The sequence below is a fragment of the Rhinoderma darwinii genome, chromosome 4 (assembly GCF_050947455.1).
Source record: "Rhinoderma darwinii isolate aRhiDar2 chromosome 4, aRhiDar2.hap1, whole genome shotgun sequence".
Lineage (NCBI taxonomy): Eukaryota > Metazoa > Chordata > Amphibia > Anura > Rhinodermatidae > Rhinoderma > Rhinoderma darwinii.
Window position 1 is genome coordinate 323,166,536 of NC_134690.1, and position 18,508 is coordinate 323,185,043.

The 18,508-nt window shown below is 41.1% G+C and overlaps 1 protein-coding gene across 1 annotated transcript in view; it reads left to right on the plus strand.

Moving 5' to 3' along the window:
* Positions 1-18,508, plus strand: part of DHX57 (DExH-box helicase 57) — a 69,962-nt gene that overhangs the window by 4,338 nt on the left and 47,116 nt on the right. The window contains exons 4-12 of the mRNA XM_075862788.1: positions 142-357; positions 1,805-2,613; positions 3,581-3,789; positions 5,159-5,280; positions 10,295-10,490; positions 10,896-11,020; positions 11,161-11,294; positions 15,009-15,063; positions 16,568-16,785. Coding sequence (XP_075718903.1) covers positions 142-357; positions 1,805-2,613; positions 3,581-3,789; positions 5,159-5,280; positions 10,295-10,490; positions 10,896-11,020; positions 11,161-11,294; positions 15,009-15,063; positions 16,568-16,785 — 2,084 coding nt within the window. The remainder of the gene's footprint in view (positions 1-141; positions 358-1,804; positions 2,614-3,580; positions 3,790-5,158; positions 5,281-10,294; positions 10,491-10,895; positions 11,021-11,160; positions 11,295-15,008; positions 15,064-16,567; positions 16,786-18,508) is intronic.

Sequence of the window (18,508 nt, forward strand, 5' to 3'; positions counted from 1 at the left end):
GAGAAGTGTATTTTCTTTTTTTATTCTGTATCATTTCAAAGAGCATTCCTCCTATAAAATACTAAAAAAACAAAAAACGTTTTGGGGTAAGAGGTCATTCACAATCGAGATAGCATAATTGACATTTAGTATAATTCACAGAGATGTTGGGTCAGACTTGGAGGAGGACTATGAATACAGCAGCTCTGAGGAAGATGTGGACAACAATGGCGAAAACTGTGAAGCAGATTCAGGATTTGATCTCTGGTCCTCTCCACAAGAAACACTGGAAGTAGCTGGGAAGCTTTCCCCAGAAGCTGCTGTCCACATGTTACCTGAGGCAGTCATATCACCTTTTGCTGTTGGGAAATTATCTCGGTAGGTCCATCATTATGCCATACAACCTTCCCCGCAGATCACCGTCAGAAAGGAATCTTGTTTATAAGCAGCTCTGATTTGGTTAACCCCTTAGTGACCACCAATACACTTTTTCACTGCGGTCACTAAGGGGCCTTAGGCTAGGCCTCGCCTTTTCACGGCAGCCTAGTCTAAGTCCTGCATGGGTGTCCCGTGCAGGCTGGAGCGGGTGCTCGACTGTCTAATGACAGCTGGGCTCCTGCTCCAACGGCCGTTTAACCCCTTAAATGCTACCGTCAATAGCGACCGCAGCATTCAAGTTGTTTACAGAGGGAGGGAGCTTCCTCTCACACCCATTGGCGGCCTGCAAATGCAATCGCGGGCATTTGATGTGGTGCCGAGGTCCTAACAAGGCCCCCCAGGCCTGCCCCGGCTATATACCTATTAGGCTACATGGCCTAATATATCGCCTGTCCATTTTACACTCACAGGCAATAATGCTTTGGTATACTAAGTATACCAAAGCATTATAGCAGCGATCAAAAGATCGCATAGTAGAGTCCACTAGCGGGACTGAAAAAAATAAGTAATAAATGTTAAATAAAAATTATTAATAAAGATTACAGTTTAAAACAAAACATTTTTTCCATTAAAAAGTGATTTTATTTGGTAAAAGTGTAAAAAAGAAATAAATGTACACATATATGAAATTGCCGCGACCACAATGACCCAAATAATAGGTAAATGCCATAAAAAAGTTGCCCCCCAAAAAAGTAATAATAAAAGTTAATCAATAAGTCCCATGAACCCCAAAAAAGTACCAATGAAAAGTCTCGTACCGCAATAAAAAAGCCCACATATCACTACATTGACAGAAAAACGTTGTGGCTCTTGGAAAGCGACGATTCAAAAACAAATAATTTTATTTCAAAAGTGTTTTTATTGTGCAAAAGTAGTAAAAAAAAAAAAAACTGTACATATGTGGTATCACCGTAATCGTACTGACTCCTAGAATAAAGGTAACATGTTGTTTACGTCGCACGGTGAACGGTGTAAATTTAAAACTCATAGAACAAAGGCGGAATTGCTGTTTATTTTTATATTCCCCCCCAAAAAAAAGTTAATAAAAGTTAATCAAAAAATTATATTTAAACCCAAAATGGTGCCATTAAAAAATACAACTAATCCCGGAAAAAAAGTCGTCATACAGCTATGTCGACCGAAAAATAAAAACATTTATAGTTCTTTAATTGCGACGATGGAATAACTAAAAAAGTTGCTTGGTCATTAAGGCCTAAAATAGGCTGGTCACTAAGGGGTTAATAGCATGTATGCACCTGGGAAATAAAAAAAATAAAAAAATAAAAACTACCGCAAAGTAAAAGGTTAGATAAATTCACACTTTACTTATACCGACCCCTAAAATACTGTTGTAATTGTATTTATTAATTTTTTTGCTGTCCTGCAGTTACGGTTTTGATCGAGAAAGATCTATGACTGCCTTGAGGACCCATGAGGGAGATGTTGGAGCATCCCTTGAATATTTGTTGCAGCAATGTTTTTCAGAAGCCTTTGGTATCCAGACAAAATCACCACGGACCGCTGAAGACATTAGCATGGACGACATCATGGCCTTGCGTCAGGAAGAAGCTTTTGTCCTAAGCTCGATATGTGGGGAGAAGTTTATTGAAAGGATCCCAAATAGAGTATGGACTGTGGGGCTTGAGCTGGGCTACCTTACAGACAGACTTCAGAAACCCCGAAATAAAGACCGTACCAAAGATTTTGTGAACCCAACCCCTAATAATATCTGCAGGTTTTACTTGAAAGGAGAAAATTGCCGGTTTGGATCTAAATGTAGATTTCGGCATGAATCCCCAAAGCAAAATTTGAAGGATGAATCTCACCTAAGTGCTAATGACAGCAGTTACTTGTATGAACTTGAAATTCGTTTCTCAAAGGATAATAAATACCCTTATCAAGCTCCACTGATAGCGTTTCATTCACTCAATGAGAATCTGCCATTGGGTTGTCGCCTACACATGGCAGAGTACTTGTATGAAAAAGCATTGACTATTGCTCAAACTGGTGAACCAGTCGCCTATTCGCTTGTCAGCTGCTTGGAGGATGAGGATGATATAGTACAGTTACTTGCCAATACACATCACAGATATAGTATCCCACCACCTGTCATACGGCCAACAACTGAAATCAAGAAACCCCCCATAATTGTTAATAAACCAATGAACTCTGAAAAACCAACTCGTGTTCCAGAAGGTATGGGAATACTTACAATTTGTTAAGGAAAGCTATGTCTACAAAATGATAACCTATAAGTTGCATATTATATAGGCAGATTTACTATTCAAAATGCGCCAGAATTCTGCCGTACATTCAGTGCGCCACATTTATCAATGGCTTTAGTCGGTTTTCTTTCCGCACACACAGTAAGGGGCATGGCTTAATGAGAAAATGGGCGTGATCTAGCAGAAAGGGGTGTGGTTTCAAATCTGACACATTGCAACACAATTTTGGCGCAAATAATTGGAGTAAAATAAGCCAACCAAGAGGCGGCATAAGGAAGAGAAAAGGGTATTGCAGGTCTAGCAAGATGCGCCAAATTTATCATACAGCATGCACCACTTTCTCACTGGCTTGTCTAAGTTATCACTGTCTAAAACATATACAGTATTAGTGAATCTGACCCTATGTGATTTACTTAAAATGACCATAATTTAGGATACTTCATTTGTAAAGGGTTTTCCAGGTTGAGGGCTGCTTTTTATACTGATAATCTATACACCGGATAGGTCATCTGTATATGATCGGTGGGGTCCGACACCCGGACCCTATACCAATCGGCTCTTCCGGCTGCCTCAAGCTATGCAGGCGTCGTTGCCGGAAGCAGAAGGCTCTGACCACTGTATAGTGTTACTACAGCTCTGTTCCTATTCACTTGTATAGGTACTGGAGCACGGCCGCTATACAGTGGTCAGAGCCCTCTGTTTCCGGCACCGATGCCTGCATAGCTTCTGGCGCCGGCTAACTGAGCATCCAATGCAGATGTGAATTAGGCCTAAGCAGAAGGGGCTTTACAAAGTAAAATGCATTAAGGCGATTGATTCATTTTCAATGGTAACAGGATTTCTATTTATTCATGAAATGTAATGGGAGGTCCCTGTTGTATAACCCTGTGATAATCTTAACATTTGTACCAATCTACCGGCCATGTTTCTGTTTCTAGGAAAAAAGGAGTTGAATATTGTGAAGGCAGAGTTTAGTAAAGTTACTCAGACTGAAGAAGATGAATTGGATGACTTAGAATCAAAGGCAGTGGTGGTAGAAAATGAAAGTTATGCCAACCTCAAGAAAAAGCAGGACAAAAGATACATGAACCCCAAAACTTTACTTACAGAGAATGCCAAGATCTGTAAACACTTCAAGACAAAACAGGTAAATCGCCCATATTTCACAGAGCAAGCCAGCCATTGATTGCATTTGGATTAGATTGTCTGACACTACCCATGCTCTTCGTGAAGGCTGTCGGGTTGTGCAGAAAAATAAGACCAACATTAAATAAAGCTTGAATGAAATTAGAACTGGTGCCCTTCCTGTCAGTAAACAGATTCATGTACTTTTCACTTCATGTTGGAGATGTCATAATTGCAGATTTAAAATTTAATGATCCTCTAAAAAATTTTCATGGGGTTGTCTCGCAAAGAGAACCCCTTATTAAAAAGAAGCCTGTGCGGCGATCAGTGCAGCGGAAATGCATCATTACATTCCCGCCATCTAAATGAATCCAATATTTAGAAGACCTTTACAGGCTTTAAAAGGTGAAAATCTAAGGTATCATGTCTTCAATAGATCTATAGGATTTTGAGGACCTTCGCCTTTTAGGTTCATGCACATGGCAAAGTTGTGTGCAAAGACTGTACGGCTGCACACAGTGTCTTCTACAGGCGATCAGTTGCAATGGAAATGCCGGACATCTAAGTGAATCAAATATACAGAAAACATTTGCAGACTTTAAAAGGTCTAAATTTAAGCTATCATGTCTTCATCAGATATATAGGATTTTGGGGAATTTGGCCCTTTGGGTTCATGCTCATGACAAAGTTGTGTGTACAGACTTTGTACGGCGGCACACATTGTCTCCTTCAGGTCTGAATTATGGACCTGCGGTCACTCCAAGTGCCCCAATAAGGCAACATATGTAGAAGCATTGCAAATACCTCTATAATATGGCATGTGGTAATACCTTCGTACTATGGCATCATCTTTCTATAATAAAATCGGATGCACACGGGTACGGTATGAGCCTATAGAGCTATTGGTGCTGAACTACAAATCTGCACGACACAGATTCATAATACGGCAGTGTGCATGACGCCTTGGGACACAACAATCCCTCCACCAAAATTAAAGTCCTTGAATCATCCCCTTCTGCAGATTATATTCCGCTCTTTCTTTGTTCTACCTGTCTTCGTGAAGCTGAATGAGAACCAATGGTTTTCATTACAGCTCCCATATGTGGGTTGTTTTCTAGCTTTTCTTGCCTCTGGAACAGCAAATTTGCAGCAGTGTGAGACCAGGGTATGTATGAGCAGTTTTATAGATGAGGGGTCTAGGAACGCTGGGAAACAACCCCTATGTGAGCTCTAGTGGTCCCCATAGAAACCGATATAACCATGCAACCACACAATACAAGTTCCTACTAAAGGAGGACAATCAAGGACTTCGATTTACTGGACTTGTTTTAGATTTGGCTTTTGGGGGTGTTTTTAAGTACGAAATGGCACAAATTGTATTCTGTTCCTAGGCTTCCCGAAGTTACCAGTCCATGCTGCAGGAGAGGATGAAACTGCCAGCATGGGAGCAGCAAGATGCAATACTGAAAAGCTTGGCAAAGCATCAGGTTCTGGTTGTATGTGGAATGACAGGGTAAGTTTACACACCACACATCTCAATGAGTGCAGGAGAGCAGCGCATCATTTGTACACACTACGTTTCGCCAATCAAACGGATTAGCAGAAAGGGATGTAGGAAATTACAAGGCCTATTCACTTTTTATTTATGCTTTTAGTCTTGAAATTTTCCGTTGACCTCTTTGGGTAGTACCTTTCTTAGTTCGTAGAAGGGATCTTTTGAATATGTGCCCTTTTGCAAGAAAAAAAATGTTTTCGGGACTTTGATATTGATGCTCTATCCTAAGGAACAAAGTTTTGGAAAACTCCTTTAACATTCCATTTCCAGTAGGTCTACAACAGTGATTCTCCGTAACAACCCCTGCACCCTAAATGATTCTCTTTTGACTCTGCACCCATATTGTGAAGCAGTTGTTCAAACTAGACAAAATCTTTAAATTTACCAGCGAATGCTAGTTGCTTACATGGATATCTCTGTCACATTTTCATAAAAACAATTCAGTAGAAGTGAGATTATTACATACTAATGTAAAATTAGACAATATAATACCTATTATTCAGTATTTCACCTGTGCGGTGGGTTTAATTCAATGTGAACTATCTGTGTGTGCTAATGAGTTTTGAAGGGTTAAAGGGCACTGTACACAAAGCGGCCGTGCCATGCAGCTTGCTCGATTGAAGCACGTTGATACCATGTGCTTCACTTGAACAAACCGCACGGCCCGAAAACGGCATTGCAAAACATCTGCAATCCATGGAAAAACTGCGTGCGACTTTATCAAACAGTTCTCAATCTCATCACTGCTACTTGTTTGGGCACCCTAATGCTGGATTTACACATGCAGTTTTTTGGGAGTTTTTTTAAACTAAGGCCCCATGCACACGACCGTGTTCGGTCCGTGATATACGGTCCGCATGTCGGCTGCATGTCCCGGACCGAACACAGTGCAGGGAGTCGGGCTCCTAGCATCACACTTATCTATGACGATAGGGGTCACTGCCTGTCCGCGGAACTACTGTCCCGTACTGTAATCATGTTTTAGTGTGTGACAGTAGTTACGTGGATAGGCAGTGACACCTAGCGTCATAGATAAGTATGATGCTAGGAGCCCGGCTCCCTGTACTTTGTACGGTCCGGGACAAGCGGCCGACATGCGGACCGTATATCACGGACCGAACACGGTCGTGTGCATGAGGCCTAAGTCAGTAGATTGAAAAGAAAGGAAAATTCTCCTTTTAATTTATTTTTTAAATGTCCAATCATGTTTGGGTCCAAAAACTACATGTGTGAAACCAGCCCAAGGTTATGTTCACAAAGAGTAAAATGAGGAAAAAAAATATGATGCAGATTTCAAGGGAAATTACACATCGGATATCTGTGCGTTAATGGCGGATTTTTTTTATGCGGTATTCAAGTTTTATGTGCTGCTTTCAATGGGGCTAATCCACATGTGAAAATTCAATGGGATGCATATTTCGTAGAGATTTCGGTGTGTAATATGAAAAAAACTCTGTGTAAATATAGCGTTAGTATTATCCTGTGATTATGGACTTGTCTGTGTTCATGGTGATCAGGATTTAGTGTTTTTTGTCTCGACCTTGTGTGCATGTATAACAAGCCTTCTGAAGTTTTACCCCTTCCCACCCTATGGCATACATTTACATCATGGGAACTATACATCTGTGTCGGCGCCATCTCCTGCTAGAGTGCCAGCAGTATTATACACCCGACATTTCGCTCGAATTATGCTGCTCTTTTATTCTGTCCACAGCATATAAGTAATTTGATAGCCTTTCCCTCCGATGCGATTACGGTCTGGCAGATCACACAGTCTAATCCTCTAGTGGGACCATAAAAAAAATGATGTAAAAAAAAGATAAATAGAATGTTTAAAAATATTACTACTGTAAAAACAACAATAATAATAATAATAAATATTTTTTTTCGCAATAAAAAATACAAAATATATGTATGAAAAAGTGCACAGAATTTCTTTCCGTCTGTAACGACTCAAACTATAACATTTAACACGTTCTATAACCCGCATGGCAAACAGCGTAAAAAAATAAAAAACAATTCTAGAATTGCTGTTTTCTGTATATCCCGCCTTTCAAAAAATGTCAGAAAAAGCAATCAAAAAGTCGTATGCACCCCAAAATGGTACCAATGAAAACATAACCTTATCCAGCAAAAAAAACAACAAATCCTCACACAGCTCTGTCAAGGAAACATTTTTCAAGTATTTGCTCTCACAGTATGGCAAGTGATTTTATTTTTTTTTATTTTTTTTAAAGTGCTTTTATTGTGCAAAAGTAAATATTTGGTATAATCGTAATTTATACTGACCAGCAGAATAAACTTAAAGGGTTATTCCCAAGTTCACTGTTAATTTTTTATTTTATGTTTTAGATATTAATAAATACAAATTTTTTTCCTTATTACATTTTTTCTACTGCAAATATTATTCCTAGCAGCTTATCATTTCTATCACACTCGTTCATCTAGATTTGATGAAATATGGGCGTGTCTATCTTCTCCAGCAAGTGGCGCTGTAATAAACACAATGTTGCTTGCTCTATGTGCGCGCTCCTCATGTTGCTATAATCAACCAGTCATAGCAGTAACAGTCTCTCCCTGAACGCCTCCATCAAGCACTCATTCACTATAAACAGCATAAACTAACTGAACGTCTTCAGACCTACTAAACGTGCCTGAAGATGTCAATGATAAATATCATGAAGAGCAGGGGGAAGATAAAGTGACGGCGAAAGAGTAAGCAGGCGTAGGATAGGCGTGCTCTTGAGTATGAAGCAAGGGGACAAAAGGGAGAAACGCGCAGGCGCGACAGGGAGATGCAAACGGCGGTGATGGTCGTTTCCTGAGGAATGACCACCACAACAAAATACATGAGATGGGGTTGCGAGGAGCGCATAACTTCTAAAAACTACACTACAGAAAAAATAAGGTATTAAGAAATATGATTATTTTTAGAATCCAAGGCCTTTGACTATTAAAGTATATATTGGGAATAACCCTTTAATGTGTAATTTATACCACACAGTGAATGCCTTAAAAACAAAACAAAAAAAACAATGGTGGAATTGTTTTGGTTTTTTTTCCACTCCCCCCACAAAAAAAAATCATTAAAGCTATACAATACATTATATGTATCTTAAAATGGAGACATTAAAAAAAATACAATTCATCGCACACAAAAAAAAGTCATCATATAGCTACGTCGACGGAAAAGTAAAAATGTTATAGGTTTTGGAATGTGATGGTGAAATTTTTTAAAAAAAAAGACTGTATCCTTAATGACCACCCACCGTCTTTTGACGGCAGACGGTGCAGGTGCTTAGTCTACAGCGATGTCTTTTGGCGTCGCTGTAGAAGAGGCTGATGAGCGCTCATTCTCTAAGTAGGAGCTGTAACTTACAGCTCCTGATCTTAGAGCAGCCTGCTAAATACAGCTGAGGTCGGAAAACATTCCAACGCCAGCTGTTTAACCCTTTGATCGCCACGGTCCGTGACCGCAGCAAGATCAAAGGGAACTCGTCTCTTTGATCTCGTCAACGGAAAACCGGTGACATGATCAAAGACCGAGGAATCGATCTGCAGTCAGCCCTGCAGTATGGTAATACATTATAAGTAAAAATAAAGTTGTAAGTAAAGTTATCCCTCAATGGGATTAAAAAAAAAAGGAATAAAAAAAGGGTCTCAAAAAAGTCATTATTTTGCATAAAATATATTTTATTGCCCCTACATTACATAAAAACAAAAAAAAACGTACACGTATTAGGTATCTACACTACCGTAGTAACCTGAAGAATTAATTTAGCATGTTATTTAGCGTGAAACAGGTACAGGGTAAAAAATAAACACGAAAAACTATGCCAAGAATTGCTTTTTCCTATATTCACGCCGTAAAAATGATGTTTTTCTACCCCCAGACTGCGAGAAAAAAAAAGTATACTATTTCTCCCGCATAAAACAAGGCCTCATTTAGCCGCGTCAATGAAAAAATAAAAAGTTATGGCTGCTGAAAGGCAGAATGGCAAAAACGTAAAAATTCATCTGGTCATTAAGACCTTTTCTGGCCCGGTCATTAGGGGTTAAGGTGTTTGAATATACGCCATGGTTTACACAGTGATTTTCATTATCTGTTCTCCTAAAGCCATTCTGATTTGTTCAGTTATTGTTGTTGAGGTCAGTGATTTTAGACCTGAATCTATCATTCTAGGTTTTACTTTGCTACTTGCCATTACTTACTTTTTCCTGTAAATTGTTTTCATCCTAGCAAAATAACCTTTGCCTCTATAGAAAATATTTGCATTGAATTATTGGCCTGAATACAGCCAAAATTTGTGTGCAAAGCAATCCTAACTTTTAACGCTTCCCCGCTATTAATATCGATGGATAGACTGGGTTTAATACTGGACCACAATAAACCCAAATGCAAAGGTATAAAGAGAGGATGGTATTCTGACGGCATACAGAGTTTTTTTACGAGTTTTTTGGGGCAGAAACCGCGCCAAAAAACTCCTCAAAAACCGCCCGAAAATGCCTCCCATTGATTTCAATGGGAGGCAGACAAGTTTTTTTACCACGAGTAAAAAAAACTCGTCGTGGTAAAAAGAAGCAACATGACCCATCTTGAGGCGGTTTCCGCCTCCAAAACCCCATTTCAATTAATCTGAAAGAGGAAAAAAAAACCTTGACGAGTTTTTGTCAAACCACTGTGCAAAACCCTACTGGAGCAGTTTTTGCAGGAGGAATTTTCCTCCTGCAAAAAACTCAGTGTGAACACAGCCTTAGAAATATCTACAGTAATGTTAAGAATATACTTAGCTCTTAGACTAGATCATATCTGTACACTAGTAATGTCAACATGAAGAAGTGTTCAAAAATTCTTGCTTTCATTATCGAGTTATTTTGGTGGGTCCTATAGAAATCGCCATGTTTTTATTAGCGCCAAAGTTTATTTCTCTATAAGACTTGGTCATTGTTCTTTTTACTCTTTGCTCTCTAGATGTGGTAAAACCACACAGATTCCACAATTTATACTAGACGCTTCATTTCAAGGATCTTCCAGCCTTGTTTCCAATATTGTATGTACACAGCCGCGGAGAATATCTGCCATTTCTGTGTCTGAACGTGTGGCTCAGGAGAGGGCTGAGAGGGTCGGCATCTCCGTGGGCTATCAGATAAGACTGGAGAGTATTAAGGTCAGTGGAGTGCCTACTTCTTAGATTATGAATTTATGGTATAGAAAACATCTGTCATCGAGTTAGGTGACCATACGCTTGAAATAAGCTTGCCACTGGGCAAGTCTAAATGCCATAAGGCAACGTTCATGGTATAGAGTTTCTCATAATGGGAAAGGTAAATACCATAGGTCACTGTCTTCATGTATATATGTGGTGTTGTGTTTTTTTTTATTTTTTTTTATTTTGGTCACTGTGTTTGGAATTTTTATAGGACTATTATTTTGCTACTAGCTATTCGCATACATTTAGCTGACCAATCTGCTGCATCGGCCAAACATTATTGCAAAGGGTGTTGGGTAGTTGATCTAAGTAGTAAAAAAAACCCCTACTAATCACAACCCTTCTATTTTCTTCTATTCGCAGTCTTCTGCTACCAGACTTCTGTATTGCACAACGGGCGTTCTGTTGAGGCGGCTTGAAGGTGACAGCACTTTGCATGGTGTCACTCACGTTATTGTGGATGAAGTCCATGAGCGGACAGAGGAAAGGTAGAAATTGGTCCTCTGTACGAGTCCTAACAATCATATTTCCCTGTGCCATTAACAGGAAGCTCTACATCTTGCTTTTCTTTATGAAGCAGTGAATTTTCATCTTTCTTTTAATTTTTTTTATTTATTTTTGTATCCAGTGACTTTCTGCTTTTAGTGTTGAAAGATGTCATGGTTCAGAGACCAGAGCTAAAAATCTTGCTCATGAGCGCCACCGTGAATGCTGAGCTCTTTTCACGGTACTTCTTTGGGTGTCCAGTTATACACATACCTGGTAAGAGTTGAAGTCATTCTAGTATTAGTCTAATCATAAAACAAGTAATAAAACTAGATGAACATATAAATAAGATATAATGCAATAATATAGGCATAAAGTGCAAGTGTAGGGAGCTAAATAACAACCCATTGCAGCGTGTCCTATAGTTAAAATTGCCGGCCATTAGTTGATGTATCTATAGGTGGCCACATTTTTGCTCTGCAACCATGGTATTACTTGGCATCGGTTCAAAGTAATGGGTGAGCATGGTCCCATTGAGTCCGCCAGAGCAAGAGCCTTTCTTTCCATATGGCATGATCGTTCAACCCTTTTAAATAGGAAGCTATAAGGTTTAAATGTCCATCTTAGTTTGCATATCTAGTCCTAAACTAATCTTCGTCATAAGATAAAAGTCAGCGAGAGGTACAACAAATAATATTAATGAAAGCTGCTAAAAAAAAATTACCGTCATAACACATGAACCCACTGGACATAAAATTCACAACAGGCCCAAGCCCCGGATATTTGGCCCTGTGCCCCAGGCGACTGCCACATTCAATGGTGCAGCTTTAGCGGTCGCAGCAGTCGCAATTTCGACCGGGCCCCGAAGCCATGGGGGGCCGCGGCCTCCGCACTTCATCTATAAAAAGTTACTATAGTAACTGGGGCTGAAGTAATAAAATACATGGGCCCCTGTTACTATAGTAATGACACTATACTTGCGCTCCTTCACGAGCGCAGGGGAAGTCCTGATGTCTTCTCGCGTCATGACTCTGTGCGCCGCTCGCATGATGTCGCAACGCGGGATGGTGTCAGGACATCTGCTGCACCCGTAGCTGGAGAGGAGGGTAAGGGTATGTTCACACGACAGCGCAAAATACGTCTGAAATTACGGAGCTGTTTTCAGGCGAAATTCCTCGTACTCGCGTTTTTCGCGGCGTCCATTACGGACGTAATTGGAGCTGTTTTTCAATGGAGTCAATGAAAAACGGCTCCAATTACGTCCCAGAAGTGTCCTGCACTTCTTTTTTACGCGCCGTCTTTTGACAGCGACGTGTAAAATGACAGGTCGTCGGCACAATACATCGTAAAACCCATTGAAAGTAATAGGCAGATGTTTGTCGGCGTAATGGAGCCGTTTTTTCAGACGTAATTCGGGGCGTAAAACGCCCGAATTACGTCTGAAACTTGGTCGTGAGAACATACTCTAAGCGTAACATTACTATTTGCTGGGGTCCTGTATCTAAGCCTACCTTGTGGTAGGCATCGATACAGGGTCTAACAGACAGTATCACATATGGACCCTGTATCTAAACCTACCACATGGCCATGTATCTAAGCCTACCATGTATGATCCTGTCTGATGGGCCCTATATCTAAGCCTACCACATAGTAGGCTTAGATACAGGGCCCAGCAGACCGTAATCTAATACTGTATAAGATTACTGTCTGCTGGGTCCCTGTATCTAAACCTAGCATGTGGTAGGCTTAGATAGAGGGCTCAGTAGACAGGATCACACATGTGTGATCCTGTCTGCTGGGCCCTGTTTATAAGCCTACTACATGTTAGGCTTAGATACATGGCCATGTATGATCCTTTCTGATGGGCCCTGTATCTAAGCCTACCACATAGCAGGCTTAGATACAGGGCCCCAGCAGACCGTTATCTTATACAGTATAAGATTACTGTCTACTCGCGCCCTGTATCTAATCCTACCACCTGTGTTACTAATGGTTTTTTTTTGTGATTGTGTTTTTTTACAGGTTCGGATGTTGGACTACGTCGGATTCGAGGACTATTTCAATGACTGCTTTTTTTATTTTCAATAAAATGGTTAATGAGGGTTGTGTTTTTTTTTTATTTTTATTTCAATAAAATATTTTGTCCATGTCTTTTTTTTATTTTCTTTTAAACTTTATTACTACCGCCTTTGTAATGGCCGCTGGCTGATTGACAATGTCCATTACTAAGGCTTAATGTTAGCTGGTGAAAAGGCTAACACTAACCCCCCATTATTACCCCGGTACACACCGCCACCAGAGGTTCATAACTAGCCAGATACAACATACCAGCAGCAGGCTAGCATTACCAGGATGGGAAGGGCCACTGTTTTTGGGCTTTCCCAGCCTAATCATACCGGCCTGCGGCCGCCACAGTGCGCTGCCATCACTACAGATGGTTGGGTACTGGATCATACCAGAGTCTTACCGGCAACCCTGGTGGCAGTGGGTGCCAGGGTAATATGGGGGTTAGTGTCAACATTACGCCCCACCTTAGTAATGGACGATGTCAACCAGCCAGTGGCCATTACTAAGGTGGTAGTAATAAAGTTTAAAAAAATACTAGAACATAGAAAAAATATTAAATTGAAATAAAAAATACACACACAACCACCGTTAACCATTTTATTGAGAATAAAAAAAAGCCGTAATTGAAGTAGTCCTTGAATACGACGCAGTCCAACAACCGAACCTGTAAAAAAAAAACACACCAAAAAAATGTTGTAAAACAAAAAAAAGTAAAGCAATTCTTATTCTTACCTTTTCCTGGGTCCAGCGCTGGAGCTGCAATGTCAGCGAGCTGGACCCTTTATCTAAGCCTATCGTGTGTGATACTGTCTGCGAAACAACTGTATCTAATCCAATCATATGTGATACTATCTGCTGAGCCGCTGTATCTAAGTTTATCAATAGCTATGGGGTCAAAATATGTGTGTGTGTGTGTATGTATGTGTGTGTGTATGTGTATATATATATATATATACACGCATAAATTTTTTGGGGATGGACTTGTTAGTACAAGGATACTTACTGCTGGGACCCTGTATCTAAGTCTGTCATGTGTGATACTGTCTGCTGGGCCATGTATCTAAGCCTATCATGTATGATACTGTCTGCTGAGACAATGAATCCAATTCTATCCAGCGGTGAAACTATAGGAGAATTAGTCTTATAGATATGCTGTCTCCAATATGTATGTAAAATGATGTTTTTTCTCGGGGTGGGGATAAATATATGTCTCGAGTCTTGTTCCCCTGAGCTTTTAAGACCCTAGCAATGCCCCTGGTTCACAACCTGTGGCTCGCAATGCCATTCGGTGCAGCCCCAACCGTTAGGACACAGACATACTGCATCCTTCTAATGCAGAGCACAGAAAGGGGGATATCTGTGCAGGTCTTGGAAGATAAATGTAACCACCTCTGGTTGCCCATATGTACCTTCCATGTCAGTAGAGGAGCGCAGAGCAGTAGGTACTAATATGGGAACACTGTGTTGCTGACACTAATGAGGAGACAGTGTTTGGGGGGTGCGGTTATGCGCAGCACTGGGTAGCTGGCACTTCTAGGGGGCACTGTGGGGCTGTTTAAAGGAGCAATCCAGGTAAAACTGTTACAGTGTAGTGCAGGCCTGAGTGGGTGGTGCATGTTTTTGTATGCTTTTTGAATCCCTGTGTCTTTCACCCCCCCCCCCCCCCCCCCCTCAGACCCTTCACTAGGTATTACAACAGTGTTTAGTTAGTTATAATGGCAAATGCTTCAATACCTGTTATTGGTTGAGCTTTTAGGGGCGCTTTTAGTTTTTATCTTGGTAAAAAAAAAAGTGCAAAAGGTTGCCTGAAACTAACACTGACCTCCATAGGTTGTGATAATTTTGAACGCAATCATTTTTACTAGACTGAATGCATCAATTGTGTATTTCATATAATGTGACTAAATGTGTTTTATATTTCAGGTCGTACTTTTCCAGTGGACCAATATTTCCTGGAAGATGCCATTGCTAAAACAAGGTGAAGTCTAAAACTCTTCATGAAACAGCCCCCCCTTTATAAAGAAGTCAGTTTCTCTGCGATCAGCTGTTATCGCTGGGGAAGCATCGGCCAGCCACCCATTTCCCCTGCAGCTGCCGCTGCACGAGAAATGTAGCATTACAGCTTCAAATGAATGGCCGTCCTTATAATGCAAGGACGCGCCGGGTCTGCCAGACCGGGAGACCCTCTATAAAGTCCATATGACCTTGGCAAATGTCTTTTTATGTTTATATTTATGTGTTAGCATGTTATAAAAGAGTGTAAGCCAAGTACCCTGCATGGGGTAAAAGGAACTCTAAAACAAAAGCTGTGTTGTTCACGTTACAAAGAGTAAGATCCTTTCTATTGTACTGGGCGTCGTGGGTGACAAGATCACAATCTCATTAGTTCACACCTATAAGTGAGAGAAGGGGAATGATGGGGGGGGGGGGGGGGGGGTGGAGATTTATAAAAACTAGGGAAACAGAGTAGTTGCTTATAGCTTCCAACCTTTTCTTTTTCAAAGGGCCTCTGAGAAATGAGTTTCGTTCATTTCAATTATATAAATCTCCCGCTTTTGTGTCTTTCTATTTACAGAAAATATGTGAACCCTCAATCCATGATTGTGCCATAATGGAATGGTGCAGCTTTCATTCTGTTTAACTGGTTCCCGTCCGCCGGCTGCTTATAAACGTCTGGCGGTCGGGGTGCGGTTTTAGCTTGCTGCCCGAGTAAGTAACTGCCGGGGACCCTGAGGAGAAGATAGAAGAAGCTTTTGCTGCTTCTGTCTTCTCTGATCACTTGTACACAGCGCTCAATGAGCACTGTGTATAGGAATAGAGGCAGCAGCCTATTCGTGGCAATAGTCACTATATGAGGGCTGATTTCCCTATAAAAGGGCTGCTGTGCAGCCACAGTTACAGTGGAAAAATAAGGTGTAAAAGAAGAAAAATTAATAAATCAAGTCCCCCAAAGGACTTTTCTGACCTTTTTGAGGACAGATCATCATCATAATAATAAAAAAAAAGGTAAAATAAAGTGCAAAAAGTTTTTAATAATAAACACACATAAAATACCCACCCAAAAAAAACGTCATATATCAAAATTTACAGTAGACAATGACTATCACAAATAAAAGGTATATTTTAGGGTAAAACTAAATTATTACCAGACAAAATTAGCTGAAAAGTAAAAAAGCCTATATTTTTACTATTTTCAAACTTTAAGCCTAGAAATTCTGAAATAGCAAAAAAATGTGTATACAAATGATGAAACCTGCATTGTCTACGAAAAAAATCACGTCACTAGCCCAACAAATAAAAAAGTTCTAGCCGTTTAACGCATGCTAAAAGTGTTTAAACTGTGTCTGGTCCAGAAGGCACAAAATAGTCCATCCTGAACCGGTTAAAGTGAACCTCCATAATATTAACTATTAAATACTTTATACAAGTGATATTATTTATTATCACATGCAATTCACACTACCTGTACCTCAACATCGCAGGTATGTGCTAGAAGACGGAAGCCCCTACCATCGATCTTCTAAGCATTCGTATGCACAGGAGTCTTCTAAAGGAAAGAAGGGGAAGAGTTATGGAGAAGTTCTTGAAGAATTAGATCAGGATATGAACTCAATCCTGAGCTTGCAGGACACCAGGACAGTGAAGGACAGCATGTCAGATCAGCAGCTGAGTTTCAAGGAGCTCTCAACCCGTTACAGCCGTAAGACACTTAAGTACAATAACCTCTATTAGGGTTGTATAGGATGCTGAGTAGGAAATCGTTGTATAATCAGCTATTGTGTAACAAGTGTTTTGTTGTAATATTATCCGTGTAGCCAAAGCTTGCCTGAAGCAAACCACAAAATTTGAAAGCAGATCCGCTTTAAGCCATGGGTTCCAGAGCAGAATGTGAGCCCACACAGCCAGATTCCCTGCAGCCTATTAGAACAGCTAAACAATAATGTACGTAATAATAGTAGTCACTGAATGATCACACAATAGTTTTTTTCAAAGGGGCAACCAATCATTTTTTACACTATAGACAAACTAATCATCATTAACAAATGGGCAATTGTTTCGATTGTTACTTATAATCTTTGCGTATATGTACAGCGGTTAAAAATTATCAGCTAAGACTCAATTATTTTCTCACGTCTTTAATTACCGGTAGATATTCACCTATTTATAATTACCGTTTTTCTGTTAGGTTCTGTCTGGCTTTATTATAATACACGTCAATGAACATTTTCCATTAAAATGTCTATAAATAATAACAATTGTATAAACCTGACGTTCTGATGTCCGTACTTAGGCCTCATTCACACGACAGGGTCCGAGTGTCGGCCGTGAAAATCGGCCGTTTTTGGCCGATTTTCCCGGCCGGTTTGTATCCGTTCCGATTCCGTTTCGGGCCGTGTTGCCGTTTTTACAGGCCGATTTGGACCCGATTTGCATCCGTTTTTTTTCCCTGTCTGTTTTAAAATCGGATGAATTTCATTTCAATTTGTTGCCACACACAGCTCTCTGTAGATAATGCCACCCTGCCCCCTGTAGGTAATGCCACCCTGCCCCCTGTAGGTAATGCCACCCTGACCCCTATAGGTAATGCCACCCTGCTCCTATAGGTAATGCCACCCTGCCCCTTGTAGGTGATGCCACCCAGTCCCCTGTAGGTGATGCCACCCAGTCCCCTGTAGGGGTTGCCACCAAGTCCCCTGTAGATTGCACCCATCCCCCCCCCCCCCACATTCCAGGAGAAGTCACTGACTTCAATGTCCATATATGGACAGTGTAGTCACTGACTTCTCCTGGAGAGGAATTCCCTGCCACAGGTCGGGTAATTCCGCTTCAGAAGTGAGTGATGTCACTGTGTCCATATATGGACAGTGTAGTCACTCACTTCTCCTGTAGCGGAATCCCCGGCCATAGCGTCGGGGATTCCGCTTCAGAAGTGAGTGACATCGCTGTGTCCATATATGGACAGTGTAGTCACGCACTTCTCCTGTAGCGGAATCCCCGGCCATAGAGTCGGGGATTCCGCTGCAGAAGTGAGTGACCTCGCTGTGTCCATATATGGACAGTGTAGTCACTCACTTCTCCTGTAGCGGAATCAACAATCCCCGGCCGGGGATTGGGGATTCCGACTTCTACAGGGAGCAAAAAAAGACCCTCCTCTTCCTCACATGCCCTCTGCACTGTGAGGAGGAGGAGAGAGTGCGCAAGCGACGGTAGACCCGGCCATCACACGGGACACATTCCGGTGATGGCCGTGTATTACCCGGCTCCATAGACTTCTATGGATGCCGGGTACCCGGCCGAAAATAGGGCATGTCCCATTTTTTGATGGCCGGTTTTCCCGGCCCGTCCAAAAATCGGTCGTGTGACTAGCCCCATTAGGGGGTGCCGGCCGGGAAACCCTGTCGTGTGAATTCCGCCTTATTTAC